The 17,763-nt window shown below is 42.7% G+C and overlaps 1 protein-coding gene across 7 annotated transcripts in view; it reads left to right on the top strand.

The window, feature by feature from the left end:
• RNLS (renalase, FAD dependent amine oxidase) overlaps positions 1-17,763 on the top strand; it is a 268,671-nt gene that overhangs the window by 201,535 nt on the left and 49,373 nt on the right. For all 7 annotated transcript variants that reach the window (XM_073878974.1, XM_073878975.1, XM_073878977.1 and 4 more), the window contains exon 5: positions 9,468-9,641. In XM_073878974.1, the coding sequence (XP_073735075.1) occupies positions 9,468-9,641 (174 nt within the window). The remainder of the gene's footprint in view (positions 1-9,467; positions 9,642-17,763) is intronic.

Raw genomic sequence — 17,763 nt, 5'->3', positions numbered from 1 at the left:
TTCTTTGAGAAAACAGCTCCAGCACGGGAAAAAAAAAAAAATGTTTATTTTTCTAATCCCGTGGTTAGAACTCGTTGCCATAGAAACAGTTGACTCTCAGTTTCACAGGACCTCTATCCAGATAAAGGGAAGAGTGGGTAGTGAGTTTGTAAAGCAGCTGAGACTCCTTGTGGTTGCGGGAAAGGCAGAAGCTTTATGGAAAGCCAGCTACAGGCACGTCTAGGTAGCGGGAGAGTCGCTTTCAAAGGCCACCGGGATGGAGCCGCAGGAAAGCAGCAGAGGCAGAGAGCAGGGAGAAAACTTTATCTCTTTTCCCCCAATGACAGTTCGTCTTTATGATTTCACAGATGGGGAAGGCGCAGGGGGTGGAAATCTCTCCTGGATTGCCGAGAAGGCTGGGGGTGGTGGGGGACCAGGTTCATCACGAAGGCTGGTCCCAGTATTGCAAAGACATTTTTAGCATAAAACCTGCCCCTGGTATGGAAGGATTGCCTGTTTTATCTTGGACACCTAAGAACTTGCTCCTTAAAAGCATGCCTGGTTTATTTTTATCCTTAATGGAAACAAAATAAGATCAAGTCAGGATCAATTAAATAGGATTATACTCTAGAAACTTTAGGTATCTTTATGTTCTTTTCTTCCCTCTTTGATGCCACTTAATGCATGGATTGTTAGGGTCCCCCAAAGTTGGGGAAACATGAGGATAAACTTCTCTTACTGGATATGAACCTAATTGTCCTAACATGCTTATGCTTTTTAATGCATTCTGAGGAATCCAAAAAACAGCTCTGCATAACTAGATGGACTGCACCCGTTAAAGTTTGCATTCGTGTAGTGATTAGCAGTCTCCCTGAACACATGAGTGTAAAACCAACTAAAATCCTAAATTTTTGTCAAAATATTTCTATCGGGTGCATCTGCCTGCGGTTCAGGTCGTGATCTCAGGGTCCCAGGATCGAGCCCCGAGTCAGACTCCCTGGCTCAGTGGGGAGCCTGCTTCTCCCTCTGCCCCTCCCCATGCTTGTGCTCTCTCTCTCTCTCTCTTTCTCTCTCTCGATAAATAAAATCTTAAAGAAAAATTCTTAAAGAAATTTTCTATCAAGTAATGAAAAGTCAGCGCAGAGAAACCTATTTCTTGGGCCCCGTGATTGTTCATGGGATAGGATTAGGATTTAGAAACTGTAATGCAGACAGACTACACTAAGGGTCACCCGGAGTGTGGGTTTTCACTCCTCCCAAAAGATACATCTTTAAACGTCCGGCATCCTGAATTCACTAGCTGAAGCATTCCACGATTTGTGTTAAATTTTTAAAGAAGAGTTTTGTCTGAAATGCTTTTGGCATCTTGTCTACTCCTTACTTTTCAAAGAAGAATTTTGGCTTTTTGACCCTCCACTCCGACCAGTGAAGCGTATCGAGTATACTTCAGTAGCCAGGGAGTTTCGACTTGGTACTATCCTGATAGGTTTGAACTGTCAGGATGTTACCTCTAAAGCCTTTTTTAAAACATTTTTCTAAAGTTTAATACCCACGTAGACACCTCTCAAGGCTTTTCAAGTCAAGAAGGATGATGTTGGGTTTTTGCAATACCCTGATTGCCTGCCTGGCACTTTGCTAAGCACTTCCTATTACTGTGCTAAGCACTTACTATCACCTCATTTAATTTTCTTAACTATCCTTTAAGGCAGGCACTATTACTATCCTCCTTTTACTGGATGACAGATGCTTGGAGGGATTAGCTAACTTGACCAAGGTCACATGGATAAATGTCAGAACCAGAATTCAAACCCCGATGTTTCTGACTCCAGAGGCGCCTCTCTGGATGAAAGAAATATTTCCCCAGGGAAATCCGCATTGATATATAACTGCTGAAGTCTGTCACCAATAAACTCTAGATTTATTGCTTGCCAAAAACTATTTTTGAAACTGTCCTTCCAGGCTTAATGACTTGTATACCTATACAGTCCAAGGGAACATTCGGTTTATTCCAAGTGAAGTGAAACGAGACCGAGCCTGTGATGCTCTTACAGGAAAGGAATGACTCATGAATGGTAAAATTTCAAACTCTGTACTGGGCTGCTAGGAGAACTATTTATGGAAAATGGGTCTTTCAGCCCTGTTTCTATAGCCACTTTGAGTAAAGAGGAACCAGCTCATCTGGCGAAAATACTATTGGCTTCAGCTACCCACAGGACTAGCCAGTCTAATGTTAGGAGTTGAGTTGGCGCATAAAATTTGCCCTTCTTGGAAAAAAAGCAAAATGGAAGTGCTGAATTACTGTATTGTACACCTGGAATTAAAATTAAAATTTAAGGGTGCCTGAATAGCTCAGTCGGTTAAGCGTCTGCCCTCGGCTCAGGTCATGATCCCAGGGTCCTGGGATCGAGCCCCGCATCGGGCTCCCTGCTCGGCGGGAAGCCTGCCTCTCCCTCCCCCACTCCCCCTGCTTGTGTTCCCTCTCTCTCTGTGTCTCTCTCTGTCAAATAAATAAAATCTTTAAAAATAAATAAATAAATAAAAGCAATAATAAACAAACCAAGAGCAACTAGTGTCCCCAGGGCAGCGCTTAAATACAATGTTTATTGTATTTACATACAATACAAACAAATGTTTAAATACAATTTTGACGTCCTAATTTCAACTGTCCCTGCGCTGAAATTCTTTATATCCAGTGGCAAATCAGCGAATTAGCAATCCTCCATAATTGGCTGTGAGCACCAAAACTTCTGGAAAGAGGTTAAGGCTTTGAGCACCAGCCATCAAATTGAGCATGATTTTACCATGAACTACCCTATTGATAATGAATTGATAAGGAACACCAAGGGAGAGCTAGAAGGTGTCTGTTCTACTATTAACATTGAAATATTTGTCGTCGTGCCAAAAAGTCAGCATCAGATTAAGAGAAATACAGTGGTCAGCAGTGCTTTGTTTACCTGTGAAAACACAGACCTTCTTGACCACAAGATATTCTCCAGCATACTCCTGGGCCCAGGGATTTGGTTTCAAGAGGTGGATCTCTCCCATCCGCGAGAATAGAATGCAGCATGCTTTGCTTTTAGAGTGCTTTGCTAGGGGCGCCTGGGTGGCTCAGTCGTTGGGCGTGTGCCTTTGGCTCAGGTCACGATCCCAGGGGCCCGGGATAGAGCCCCGCATCGCATCGGGCTCCCTGTTCCGCGGGAAGCCTGCTTCTCCCTCTCCCACTCCCCCTGCTTGTGTTCCCTCTCTCGCTGTGTCTCTCTCTCTCAGATAAATAAATAAAATCTTAAAAAAAAAAAATAGAGTGCTTTGCTAGAAGAAACTAGAAGAAAGCATGCTTTAATAGTGTTTCAGTCACGGTCCCAGCAAAAAATAGATGGTGAAAGGTTTTAACTGAAGGAATTTAAAGAAAGGGCATTTAGAACGGTGGTTAAGGGTAAGGCCACCAGCAAAGAATATTGTGGCATCTCGGGACAGTGGCAGCAGGGAGCATTGCTACTCCTAAGCTGGAAGAAAACATGGCGTCTGATGCCCCATGCAGGTTGGAACCACTGAAGGAGGGCTGCCTGAAAGGAACTTTAACCAACCGTAGAGGCGCTCAGCATTGCCAGCATCTGGCGGGGCAGGAAGGAGAGAAGCAATCAATGTTCCAACCTGTCTCCTTCCACCTGCAGTCCGCCTCCTGTCTGTGGCCTATTGGCCACAGCCCTCCAGAAACCAGAGCTCAAGGGAATTCCGCAGTAACCCTGGGGCCCGCAGCAGAGTAGAGAAGGGCAGGGGTGGATGTAGGGAAGCAGGAATAACCAGTACAAACCAAGGTTTGGTCTCTCCGTGTTTAAACAAGCAAGCGAGCGAGCGAGCGAGAGAGAGAGAGAGAGAGAGAGAGAGAAAACAACTGACAAATTATCTACATACGTATCATTATATTATACGATACTAAGAAAGTAAACAGCACAGAGGCGAACTTCTATAACATGCAATAAATGGAGAACCTCTGTAATATATCACCCATTAGTAAAAATTCACATAATAACAGGAAGAATCTAATAGACTGATTAGCAAAACAACGTGGACCAATTATTTCCAGAAGAGAAAATACATAGAAGAATGTTTAGTCTCATCCGAACATAAGAAGTACATGTTAAAACCAAAATAAGATCTCGTTTTCCTCCTGAATTATTCAAGAAAAATAGGCAGTACCTGACACGGGCAAGGACACAGGGAAATGGGCCTTTCATACACTGTTAGTGAAAGTAGAAGCCGGTGCAGTCTTTCTGAAAACCAATTTTCACAATTCTGCTTCCGTTATTCTGTTTTAAGGAAATGATCAAAAACACAGATAGAGATCAATGCACAAAGATATACATAATAGCTTTAATTATAATAGACCAGAAAAAGGAAACAATGTCCAACATTGGTAGAAGTGTTAAGTGAATTACACAAAGTCCATTCTATCACATTTTATGGGGGCATTAAAAATCATAGTCACGATGTCATTTTTTGTCCTAAGGTAAACGGAAATGCAGTATGCAAAATCGTATGTATAATATCAGCGTGGCCATGCTTAAAGAAAAAAGTCAGGAAAATATTGAAGAAAAAGATATCAAAATGTTAATAATAGTTGCTTTTTCTCTGGACAGCGAGGATTATAGTGATTATTTCCCCTTTTGCCTCTTTATGCCTTTGTGTACTATCCAGATATTCTAAGATGAGGATGCATTCGTTAATATTTATTGAATGCTCACATTGTACCAGTCATCGTTGGGAGGACCTGGACACACAAAGTTCTTGAGGCTCAGCCCTTGCCTGAATTTGCTTACAGTCTAGTGAGGGTTTTGTTTTGTTTTGTTTTGTTTTTTAAATTTATTTATTTATGAGTGAGAGAGAGCAGGGAAAGGAGCAGAGGAAGAGGGCGAAGTAGACTCTGTTCAGCACAGAGCCCGATGCAGGGCTCCATCTTAGGACCCTAATATGACCTGAGCTGAAACCAAGAGTTGGCTGCTTAACCAACTGAGCCACCTCAGTTCAAAAATTAGATAATAAGAAAGCTGTTGTTTAACTAGAGTGAGTGAGGAGTAACGTCACATCTATTCCTCATTTGACCTCTTTCCCTCAGACCACCTTTCCAAGCCCACAGGGATCACGCCTGCTTTATCTTCCAAATGTGTCTAAAACCCTATGCAAGGTAAACCAATAAAGCTTTCAGAAAGAGTAAATAAATAAAATATCTTCAAGGCTTTGAAGTAAGTAAAGAGTTCTTAAATAGGACACAAACATGCTAACTGCAGATGGAAAAAAAAATGGTGAATTCTATTAAAGTTAAAACTCTGTTCACAAAATCACGTGATTGAGAGAGTAAAACTGCAGGCCATGGAGAAGAAAGTCTATAATTCATATGCAAGACTCCTATCCAGACTATGTAAAGAACTCCTACATAGCAATAAGAAAAAGGCAGACAACCCTGAGAACAATGAGCACAGATTTGAACAGGAGATCACTAAAGGATATCCAAATAAACACGGCAGGTTTTCCAAACGTGAGTCACCGTGCAATGCAGAGTAAAACCACAGTGTGATATCACTACACCCCCAAATTAAGGAGGTGGTTAGGTAGTAGCAAACATGGACAAAGATGTGGAGCAACTGAACTTCTGTTCACTGCCGGGGGGGGGGGACGGGGGGGAGTGCACGTTGGCACAATCACTTTAGAAAACATCTGGCAGGATCTGGGAAGGCCGAGTGGAAGGGAACCCCATGCTGGGGAGCCCCAGTGCTAAGTATATACCCGAGAGAAACACATGATATGTTCTTCACATTACGTTTGTCATCACCAGATACTACAAGCAATCCAAATGTCCATCCACAGTAGGAACTGTGCAAATGACAGGATGATAGGAAATGTCCTACTAACTACAACTACGTACAACAGCACCTGTAAATATCGCAAGCTTAGTATTGAGTGAAAGAAGCCGAACACTAAGAGTCCACACCACATCATTCTGTGTACGTGACGTTCGAGAACAACCGAACCAGTCTGTGGGGTTAGAATTCAGGAGTATTGATTCCCTTTGGCAGGGAGGGCCAAGGTAGCTTCTGGGGTTCTGGTAATATTCTGTTTCTTCATCTAGCTGGTGGTTATACTGGTATGTTGGTAGGAAAATTCATCAAGGCATCCTTCTCTGTATGAAAACTAAAAATTACATGATATATATTTATAAATATAAGTATAAATAAAATATAAATATTTATAAATGTAAATACATACGCGTATAAAATAGGTGATGTAAATGTGTTTATGTACACATAGATATATATACACACACACAAACATACGCGCATATATATTCCATCCAGAATGTAACCACTTCGGACCCTCCTGTATGTTATCTCCATTCTAACGTGACTCCAATAGCTATTTACCCACTTCCTCTCTTGGAGTCTTTATCTGTAGCCAGAGTAAGAGTCTTTAAAACAGAGGCTGGGTAGTATCTGTCTTTGGCTCACAACCAGCTGTAACTACCCATGTCAATCAGAATAAAATCCTCAGAGGAGACAGAGATCCCTGACGGCCTGTATAACACAGCGTCACCACACGGACCTGCCGTGTCTATGCGTTTATCCTGCGTCATTTGTCTTCACAGCTCTCCTCGCCAACTGACATACCCTTGGCTTGGTTCTCAGTTTATAACTGGCCTCTCTCCGACTAGAATGTGAGCTGTATGAGAGCAGAGGCTTTAGCTTTCGGCACCATGTCCCTGATATCTAGAACAGTGCCTGGCGTAGAGTAGGCAATGAATGAACGAATGAATGAACGAGACGATCACCAAAAAAATAGAGGAAATAGGGGCACCTGGGTGGCTCAGTCAGTGAAGCGTCTGCCTTCGGCTCAGGTCATGATCCCCGGGGCCTGGGATCGAGCCCCGTCAGCGGGCCCCCTGCTCGGCGGGGAGTCTGCTTCTCCCTCTGCCTCTGCCTCCCCACCCCCGGCTCATGCTCGCTCTTTCTCTCCCTCTCTCTCAGATCAACAAATAAAATATTTTTTAAAAAGTATATAGGAAATAGGCAGAATGTGCATGTTTAGGTTTCTTTTATAGGTTAAGAAACAAGAAAATGAAATTACTTGATTTAATTCAGGAGTACAGCTCAGGCCTGTTTCTCTCTCTCTCCCTGTCCTTTGCCCTCCCCCATATCCACACATCACACACACACACGCGATGTAATTACGTAACCCTGGTGGTTCAGAATTCAGTGAGGGTGACATCCAGGTAAAGATTCATTATCCTGGAATTCGGCATTTTTATTCCACAAATTCCACAACTTGTTTTGTGGATATTTGGCCCTTTTGAATACATGATAGTAAAAAAACCTATCATTTTTCTTGCCAAAAAGTGTATGTGTTTGGAACCTAGGGATGCTCCCCTCAGCATTCTGCATAAGAACATTTTTCATACAAAATAACACCATTTTGTTAGGCTCTACAATTCAAAACTTTTCAGGCCCTGATGATGAATTATTGTAGTAGGTGCGTATGTCCAGAAATTGAGATTGTTTCCATCAGAAGTCATTCCTCCCTGTCCTCAGAGTGAACCGTGGGGCTCCTGGAGCAGGCGAGGGTGTTTATGGTTAATTTCTGTGTTTGGATAGGGACTGACCAGTTTCCTTTTCACAGGGCCACCCAGTGGGGTCTGCCACTTGGCAGCTTGTCTAAAAACTGGTGAAATGTGTGCATGTTAGCAGGGGGAGGGGGAGGTCCAGTTTGGTTGTCAACCTGGTTGGCCCTTCAATTTGGGTTAAAAAAAAAAAAGAGAGAGCATTTCTGGCCCTTTCGGTTACCACATAGCTGATGACACAGTTTTGTTGCTTTGGTTTTTAACTGGAAAAATGAGAAACAGCGAGACGCCCCAAAGTCCACGGTATGTGCTCAACGGCCACTAAGAGTCTCCTTCCCCTCCTTCCTCTCAGAAAGCAGTGAGCATAACATCAAGCCATAACTGTAACAGCAGATTAAATAATAAAATGAACCCCAAGAGACACTGAGTATAACAAGGCCAGTGTCAGATCATTTGTTCATCAAGTAGTTCAATCTTTTAATAAGGCAGACAATGATGGTTAGAGGGAATGATGATGCCTTTACTTCTGAGTGAGTGCAAAATGGGCATTCCTGTCGGAGGAGAAAGCAATGCCAAATTTCACACTGAAGCTCAGAATTACAGCTCAGGAGGGGAGAGCATGGAGTAATGAGGATATATACTTGACTCCAGTACAGGAGTTCTGGTTTCCTTGGCCGCACGACTTGGAAGCTGTGTAACCCAGGGCCGGTTCATTAACCTCTCTGAATATCGGTTTCCTAGGGGTGTAAAATGAGGATGGTAAAAACACGTAATTTGCAGGGCTTTTGTGAGGATCCAAGGAGGTCTTAGTTCTAAAAATATTTTGTAGCCAAGAATACGCCATACGATAATGTATAGGATTATTAGTGTGCTTAAATAATTCATTGAATAACCTTCACACCTTCTCCCTAGCTCCTAAGGCCTCTTCCCTCAAGTTTAGCTGAAGTACTGCCCTCCCTGAGGTCTGCGTATCCCTCCTGTTGTAGATTCGGACAGTTTTCAATAATTACACGAAAAAGTTGTGTATGTTTCCTATCTGAACCAGCCTGCCTAAGCCTTCAGAATAGAACTGTGGCCTTCTCTGAAACCCACATCATTAATGCTGTGCATATATGAACAAGCAATTCCCTGACACCCTTGAGAGGAGGAAGATAGATGGAGATTGAAAAGGGGGGAAAATCTCCTCCTTCGCCCTCCCGGATGGAACAAATATTTTCTTCTCTGTAATAGAAAAAGTGGCTGTTTGGTTAACACGTATCCTATGCCAAGCACTGTGCTACACATTATTTGGTGTGATCCTCACAACATCCTGTACTATCATTGCTGCTTATAGGACAAGAAGACTATAGACTACTTTAGAATAAGTAACTTGACCAATGTCACATGGTGGAGTCAGAATTTGAACCCAAACCTGCCTAATTCCTTTCCCGGTCTCTCTCCGTTTGGGGATTGAGGATTTGCCTCCTATATTTTGACTGACTTTGTGTGTCTGTGTTTGCCTTTCTGTTCCTTTATGCTTTCATTTTTTGGTATTCGTGTAATGAGTAGGGTAGAGGCTTAGGACAGAGATGCCTAAGGTGTGGTCACCATGTTTAAGGAATTGTTGTAATCCACTGCAAGACAGATGACAGACAAAAAAACCTATATGACATAGAAGAATTGGACCTTCAGCTTGGTTAAAAACAATTGTGCCAAGGTCAGTAATCATGGCGAAAAGAAATTAGAGCTGACGTTGTTTTGCACTACCTTTCAAAATTCATCGTGAGTGAGACGGCGTTAAGGGGCACAGTTGGAACTGGTTTAGAGGACTTTTTTATATTTGATGCACTAAAAGGAAAGATGATATTTTCAAGTTTAATGCCCTTTATTTTTTCTTCCACAGTAATTAGCAAATGCCAAAGGCAGCAACTGGAGTCTGTGAGCTACTCCTCTCGCTACGCTCTGGGCCTCTTTTATGAAGCTGGCACGAAGATTGATGTCCCTTGGGCTGGGCAGTACATCACCAGTAATCCCTGCATACGCTTCATCTCCATTGATAATAAGAAACGCAATATAGGTCAGTACCCCCATTATTTCCCTTAAATACAGTAACAATGGTGGGTGTAGATCATGAAAAGTGCTGTTTAATTGAGTGTTGCCATTCTGAACAGAGCAAGCATTTAACTCCAAACCACAGGGGATAAAATTTAATGTCACATTTGGCCAATAATAAAATACACAGCGAAACCAGCAAAGTTTTTCAGAAAATCATTCACCACATGGTTTGTATTACTGAGTTCATGAAAATAGAAGTTTTAAGATTTCAAAATGGCTCAGGTTCTATTGCTTTACTATGGGTCCATCTGTATTGCAGAAGACTCTCTCCTCCTTTGTGGCTTGGTGGAGTTGTTTTCTGTTTGTTTGGCTTTGTTTCTAAAATTTGCTAAGTGCTACTCTTTCCACTTCCCAAGCTTGAAATAAAAAGCGAATTTTACTATGTTATGAAAATCCTTCACGTCAATATCATCTTATTTATTTGATTCTCCTCTGGAAGACTACATAAAATTACTTTGTGTACAATATGATGAAAATGGTAGGTAAATTGTTTCGTAAGAGCTTCACTAGAATGGGCTAACATCTACGCTCCACCCTTTTTGTTGAAGGTAGTTATTAAAATTAGGTTGGAATTGCAAGAATCAACATAACGCTCATCTCAGGAATAAAGGAGAAAGTGTCCTCTTCTTCGCAGGATTAGAACAATCCCTGAGATAACTGCTTTTTGAAGAATAAGCTCTAACGATCGGAAACAACTGACTTCTTGCAGGGAATTGTCATTTCAGTTCGTTAGGGTGTTTTATGTTGCAGTGATGGCTTCACCAAGCCATTAGTTAGAAGTCTTGCTTGATAAAATCACCAACTAATGTCTCTTGGCTTGGCAGAACTTTATGATGATAGAACTGGGCTGGAGTATGGTTTTTATATCAGAGTACTTAATCTTAGAAAAATGTTTCTTTTATAACTTAAAACTCCCTCAGGGCTAAACTATTTATGTTAACATGATACCACATATATGTACAATCAGCAGTTCATGAAATGCCCTGTAGCAACAATGGACTAACCATTTTTAACTCTACAACTTCTTTGTTCTGAGAGAAGAGTAGCCCTTGATCTTCTCATGTTACATGTCATGAATTGGACATTATCCTTTGTGTCCTGCTTCATAAGGTATGATATCTGTTAGGGTGTATTCAGTAATATGTAACAGAAAAACCAATTTAAAGTTGTTTAAAAAACATAAGGGTGTGAGTTATGTTTTATTATCATTTGTTATATTATCTGCTGTGGACTGAATTGTATCCCTCCTAAATTCATGTGTTGAAGCCCTGATCTCCAGTGTGATTGCATTTGGAGATAAGGCTTTTAGTCTATAATGGAGGTTAAGTGAGGTCATAAGGGTGGGATCCTAATCCAGGACGATTGGCGGCCTTACAAGATGAGGAAGAGAGAGTTCTCTCCCCTCGTGCACATACGAGGGGAAGGTCGAATGAGGATGGTGAGAAGGTGGGAAGGTAGGCTCTCTGCACGCCAGGAAGGGAGTCTTTAACAGAAACCCAATCGCCGGGCACCTTGATCTTGAGTTTCCCAGCCTCTGGAGCAAAGAGAAATACATTTCTGTTGTTTAAGCCCTGTGGTCTATGGCATTTTGTGATTCCGGTCCAAGCTGACTGACACATTATCGAAGAGGAAGAAGTTGGGGAGACATCAGGAAGGATCGATTCGAGACCTGAGCAATATCTTCAAGGACCTAGAATTATCCTTCTCTGCTCTGTTCACTCTTGAGGCATAGACCTTCTTTCTCGGAGGATTGGTGCAAGATGGCACTAACCATTGGAATCACGTCCAGACCCAACAATGTGCTCGGGAAGAAGAGGGACCGTTCTGCTTCTGCTTCTTTCTAAGAATCAAGGAATTCTTTCCGGAGCCCCCTCAACTGACATCATCTTGGATGTCATAGGTCAGAATTCGGTTACTCGACCAGTCTGAAAGTCATCGTTCACTGGCGGGGGGACGGGACTGCCACGATGAACTAGACAGATCAAGATTTACTCCTGGAATGGCTGGTAGGATCATCTTCCTTGAGTCAGATGAGGGGCAGATACCTGAATAAAATAGGGTTTTGTTTAGAGGAAAGAAGGGAGTAGCAGATGCTAGGTTGGCAATACGTAACGGCCATCGTGAATTTTCAAGTCGAGTCACATCGTAGACGGGAGGTAAATTTCTAAAGTTGACACATAGAGAGAAGAACCATGTAGATTCAGAATTATCTTTGAAAATCACTTAAGTCTACATGACATTTTGGAGAGAGAAATACCTTTCAGTAAATTCAGGATAGCCATTGTTCCAACATCCCATAGATTTCAGTTTCTTTGGGTAAGGCCCGATGAAATAGTTGGCTTGCATTTATAGGACAGAGTGATATTTTCTACTGTGAAAGGCGCACGGAAAGAAAGAAATAGCAGTCGTAGCTCCTAACAGATTAAATCGCTGTACGAACGGAGTGGGGCGGCGAGTGACAGCACCCAGAGTACAATGCAGTAGCAATTGATTAAAGAGGTACGCAACTTTGGAAGAGCGCAAGATAAACATATTAATAAATTCTCACATGATCGGCAGCATCTGGAGGAAGAGAAATTTAAAAAAAAATTTTTTTGTATTAACAACCACAGAGTTTTAAAGCGGGAAGGCTAGGTAGATTGGAAACCCCGGTTTGCTACAGCAGGGCCTCTTCAGACAGCAACGAAATGCTTGCCTTTCTTTGCCAGTTTTATGGAAAGTTAATCTTGGATTATGCAAGTTTTAAATTATGGGAGGCCTCCAGTAATGGCATCCTCTAACATAAAATCTAACTGCCTTGCATTTAAACTTTTTTTTTTTTCTCACTATCTGGGGCCAGCGTGCTATGTGTGTCTAGTCAAATTCATACAATACAAATGTCCACATAGAATAACTCTGCTGTATTTTATTGGCGTTGATACTTAGGTAGGCCAGTAAGAGTTGTCTCTTTATGTTGCTAACACTACCCCCGCACCCACCCTGTCCTTGGAGTGTCTGATTGAATCTAGAATTAATACTGTAAATACACACAGTCAAGTAAGGAAGGGGAGCGTTTTTGTGCTGTCGGGGTAAGGCAGCAGCAAGAAAAAAGTGGCAGGGTTGAGTCCACAAAATGCAGTCTGTTGTTAAGTCTTGAAGAGAGCCGGAGGATGAAGGATTCGTGGGCCAGACCAGACAAAGGTCAAGGAGTAGTCATTTGTCAGATGTCGGGAATAGGCAGTTCATGCAGAAAGCCACAGTGAGAGCCCAGATCTCCTTAGGCAGAGGGGCTAAATTCCAAGACATGTTAGACCCAGCTTCAGGTACCTATAGTTAGGGGTGGGAGCCACCGTACTTAGGTTTGTGTTTCCCAAAATGCGTTCTATGGAACATGAGTTCCTTGGTATGCTCTTTGGGAAGGGGCTCTGTGATCACATACATTTGCAAAATGCTACCAACTTTATCTCGAATTTAGAGAGTTTCAGGTCATATTGCTCTATTAGAAGGCACTCCTATTTTTAAAAAGCCACCTTCTCACTTCATGTAATCTAAAATTTCCCAAATGTATTTGACCAGGGGTATTTTATTTGAGTGCCATACCTACTAATATCCAACAGAAATGGTGCCCCTGAACACCCTTGGGAAACCCTGACTTGACATCACCGTTTGTGCCTCTGACCTGCAAGGGAATCGTAGGCCAGTGAAGGGGGATGGCAAAGGCTAATCTGGAAGCCGTCAATAGAAAAATACTGATTTTTTTTTTTTTTAAGAGATGGAAGAAACTTGAAGCTACCCCGGAACCCACCAAGAGTTGCCTCATTAGAACAAAAGGTAACTTCTGGGGCGCCTGGGTGGCTCAGGCAGTTAAGCAGCTGCCTTCGGCTCAGGTCATGATCCAAGGGTCCTGGGATGGAGCCCCGCATCGGGCTCCCTGCTCGGCGGGGAGTCTGCTTCTCCCTCTCCCACTCCCCCTGCTTGTGTTCCCTCTCGGCAGTCTCTCTCTCTCTGTCAAATAAATAAATAAAGTCTTTAAAAAAAAGAGAGAGATAACTTCTATCCCTCAAGAAATTCCAAGGGATTTAGGAGCTCTGTGTTAGGAACCAGGATCAAAGACCAACTATTTGAACAAAAGATGTTTTTCATGCTCTTATCACTTGGGAAATTACAAAGATTTTAGGAGCTCTGCGCCAGGAGCCAAGGGGAGGGACTAATATATATATATATATATATATATATATAGTATTATTTCACATCTCCCAAGAAGATCCCAAGAGATCCCTCTCAAGATCTTATATTTGGAATTAGCCTGGCCAGGAGTAACTTCTTAGAATCAACTCAGTTCTACCTCTTAATAGCTGTTTGATTTTGGATAAATTACTTAAACTATCTGTTTACTGATCAGTATGTTGAGGAAAACAATACCAACCCCAAAGATTTGGGGATGAAGTGGCTTTAACATATAAAAGGAGTTTCATATAGCACTTAGCAAGTAATAAGTCAGTATCTATAGCACCTATTATTACAACTAATAATGCCACTCTTGCATTTGGATATTTTATTTCCCAAAGCAAAGGGCATAAATATAAAAGCCTCCCTTTGGTGAATGCAGCCCTCTGATATCAGTGCAGACAGGAGGCTGGGTGGCCTTAATAAGTAAGATATATAAGTTACCCTGAAAATGGTTGGTCACAATTTTAGCATCCTTCCCTGTTCACCATCAGGAAGAGTATTAACGATAGTAAAATAGCCAAGAGGCAGCAATCTGAGGAGATTAGTATAATCTGCAATTCTAGAAATGTCGATGGCCAATGACTATAATTACACGGCTTTCGATAACTCATCAAAGGAATCCATTCAGTTCATCCCCAAAGAAAACAAACAAATGAACAAACTTTTTCATCACATGGAATTTACACCTGCCAGGACTTTACTGTTAGGGATCCTTGAGTAACAAACACTAGTCTAATGTGTATTGCCTTTAACAGCTGTTTGACAAAAGATGCAGAAATGTTCTTCACCGAGCTGTTGATTCCATCAACTCTTTATAAAAAGCAAGAGCATAATATGAAATCCTGTAAATAATTGGGATGAGCCTGGGGCCTCAAATCCAGTCACCTTGGGTTCACTTTAGGGAGTTTGTTCTTGTTCCAGTTAAGCAGACAGCCATGCAATTCACAGCACAAAGTGGTCTGCTTTAGGATGCGAATACATGTGGAATTATTTGCCCTTAAACTTGCAGAAAATGTAATCAAGAGAGGTAGCGCTTGGGGTTTTTTTAAACTGATTTATTTATTTTAGAGAGAGTGTGCATGCACCAGCATGGGGTGGCGGGCGGGTGGGGGAGGGGGCAGAGAGAGAGAGAGGCAGAAGCCTCAAGCCGACTCCCTGCTCATGCGGGGCTCGATCTCACGACCCATGAGATCATGATCTGAGCCAAAGCCAAGAGTCAGTCACTGAGCCACCCACCCAGGCGCCCCAAGAGAGGTAACATTTTGAAGTAGAACAAAAGAGGAAGAGGGAGAAGAAGGGAGAAGAAGGAAAAGGGACTGTAGTGTAAGGGGGAATGAAAGGAACAAAGAGCTGTTACAGCTCTTATAACCAACCATGAAAAATGGTTAGGTTTCCTGTTCGGGCTTTTGTTTTAAAATGCCAACTCCAGAAGCAGAGCTCCCAGGTAAAATAGCAATCATTGTCTTAAAATAACCAGCAATAACCAGTTACAAGGTGCATGATACGCTATCTTTTGTATAACAGCCGTAGTCATTTGTGACTCAGTTAGGTAGCTGCCGCTGTCCAGATCAACCTGTTAAGACAATTTACTAAATAGCCAATACTAATTACAAATATCCATCTCATTATTACAGTGATGCCCAGAATGTCACATGATCGTAATATCGAAATCTTGGGACGATCTCCCAGGAAGGAAAAAATACACGTGTGTGTCTGCGTGTGTATACACACACACGTAAAACTAAATGTCTGTTTGTTGTCACTTAAATCAATAGGCACAAATCATAAAATGCACTGATCTCATTTCACATAGTATTTGCCAATTCTCAAAACAAAAAGGACTTTCATGAGAGAATGAAATTACTGAGCCCATCTTGTAAGGAGAACATTTGCACACAAAGTAAAAACAAACAGCAGACCCCTTTCAGCCTCTGCATTCCCTATCAAGCTGTCCTCAAGGGGAACGATTTACACCCAAGAGCACGTGCCCTCCCACTTGCCAAGCAAATTAACTCATGTGAAAATCAATGCCAGAGACGGAGGGAAACTGGAAAACGCGGTGAAATATATAACATCAAAAACAAACTTTAAAAATATCCTGTGGAGAGTATTACCGGGAAAGATATTTTATGGACGTTTCTTTCAGAATAACTGAACTCACAGATATTTGCTTTATATGTTTCCATGTTCAATTTGTTGAGCAGTTATTTACGAGTATGTATTGAATGGCTCTGTGCTAAGAACTAGGGGCTCTTAGTCCCCACCCTCAGGAAACAAAGTTCCGTGGTCTGCTCGAATGTGGAATTCTGAAGGAAAGAGATACAGAGGCTCTGTTGGGACGAGTGACTTGGAGTCAAGGACGCATCCTCCTAAATATACATGGACGCAAGGACAGAGGCAACATAGAGACCATTAACTCACATCGGTAATCAAAACCGGGGAGAATCGTGTTGCCTCGTGACAATATTATAAGCTTTTAAAAGAACACTTAAGACCTTTTGTCAACATGGAGCCACTACTTTCTTTAGGTGAAGCAATGAGAGGTGGGAGCCATGAAACATTTCAATCCATGAATAAGTCAGAAACTTTAGCCCAGCCTATTATTTAACTTTCTCCTGGGGCTGCTAAAAAGTTCCATACAAGCAAGTCATGAAATGTCCAGGAGGCAGTGAGCAGAAGGGTAAGGGAAGTCTGGAGTCTGGAGCTTCCTGGCATTTCTGTAACTACAAACAGTTGCAAATTCCAAATGTACAGAACAGCCACACTGAGAAGTTGAGCAGGACTGAATATCCTTAGTCCCCTTTTTTCTCAACCTTCCCCCGCTGTGTTCTGCCTGCCCTGCCCTCTGAGAGCGGTATTTTCTCTTGGGCTGTTGGCCTGAAGTTGTGGCTGTAGGGCTGAGACTCACCAAAGACCTCCACGTTGGCCAAGAATGGGTCTCGAACGCAAGAGCCAGATGTGCTGGTGACCGAGCGTGGTTTTATCCACGGTTGGTAGGGCGGGAGGTAGGAGCGAGAATCAGGCGATGGTGTACGGGTCTGAAATTGCCAGGTCGTAGGTGAGAGCAACAGGCAAACTGTCAAAGGCTGCCATTCCTGCTGCCGATTTCGAAAGGCAAAAGCAAGGGAGAACTCTGTCTCGGCTTGGTAAGGAGAGGAGGGAGGTCAGTGTACGGCAATGGGGCAGAGGGTCGCAGAGGGGCCCAGGTGGGACTTGCCATGGTCTTTCTGTCCTCTCTGCTGACAAAGGTCATGGAACTAGGTGGGTAGCTATTGTCTGATAAAAAACTGCTCTATTAAATGTAATAACACCTAATTTTGGCTATTTGTGACTCCAGTCCTTTTTAAGGGGTGGTTCTTTTGTCTGCTGAGCACCTGAAAGGGATGGGATGCCAATTGGGAGTGGAAACAGGGAGAGCTAAATTGCTTTGCCTAATTGAGGAGAAAATTTCAGACGTCCTGAGACAACAGGGAGGGGGAGGAGCAGAGAAGGGGAGGAGGAAAAAGCCAGCTGGATGATGGAAGGCTCTGACTTGACCCGAGGGATCACTGCGTGGCTCTGTAACTTCTTTGCTGGATGATTTCCTCTGTGACCGCTCCCACAGCTCCCTACAGCCCAACACAGCCCTGGATTGAGCAACCGGTTTAAATCCGTGCTTGCTTTTTTACTGGGGACTTGTTGAGTGAAGGCAGCGTAGTCCAGGCACTCTGGGGAGTATCTAGGAGGAAATTTGATAGGAGCTTGGAGATTTCTTCAGGTTGGTTTCCGAGCGGGCCCTTGGAGGGTGGCAGGCCCACATCTTGTGTTGAGAACCCATATTTTGAATCAAGACAGAACTCCTCATCCTCTGCACCTCGAATAAAGCAAAGTCTGAC

The sequence above is a fragment of the Callorhinus ursinus genome, unplaced genomic scaffold (genome assembly GCF_003265705.2).
Source record: "Callorhinus ursinus isolate GAN/ISIS: 27379988/994484 unplaced genomic scaffold, GSC_fseal_2.0 scaffold32, whole genome shotgun sequence".
Taxonomy (NCBI): Eukaryota; Metazoa; Chordata; class Mammalia; order Carnivora; family Otariidae; genus Callorhinus; species Callorhinus ursinus.
The sequence above is the reverse complement of the archived record's forward strand: the minus strand, read 5'-3'. Positions and strand labels throughout refer to the sequence as shown.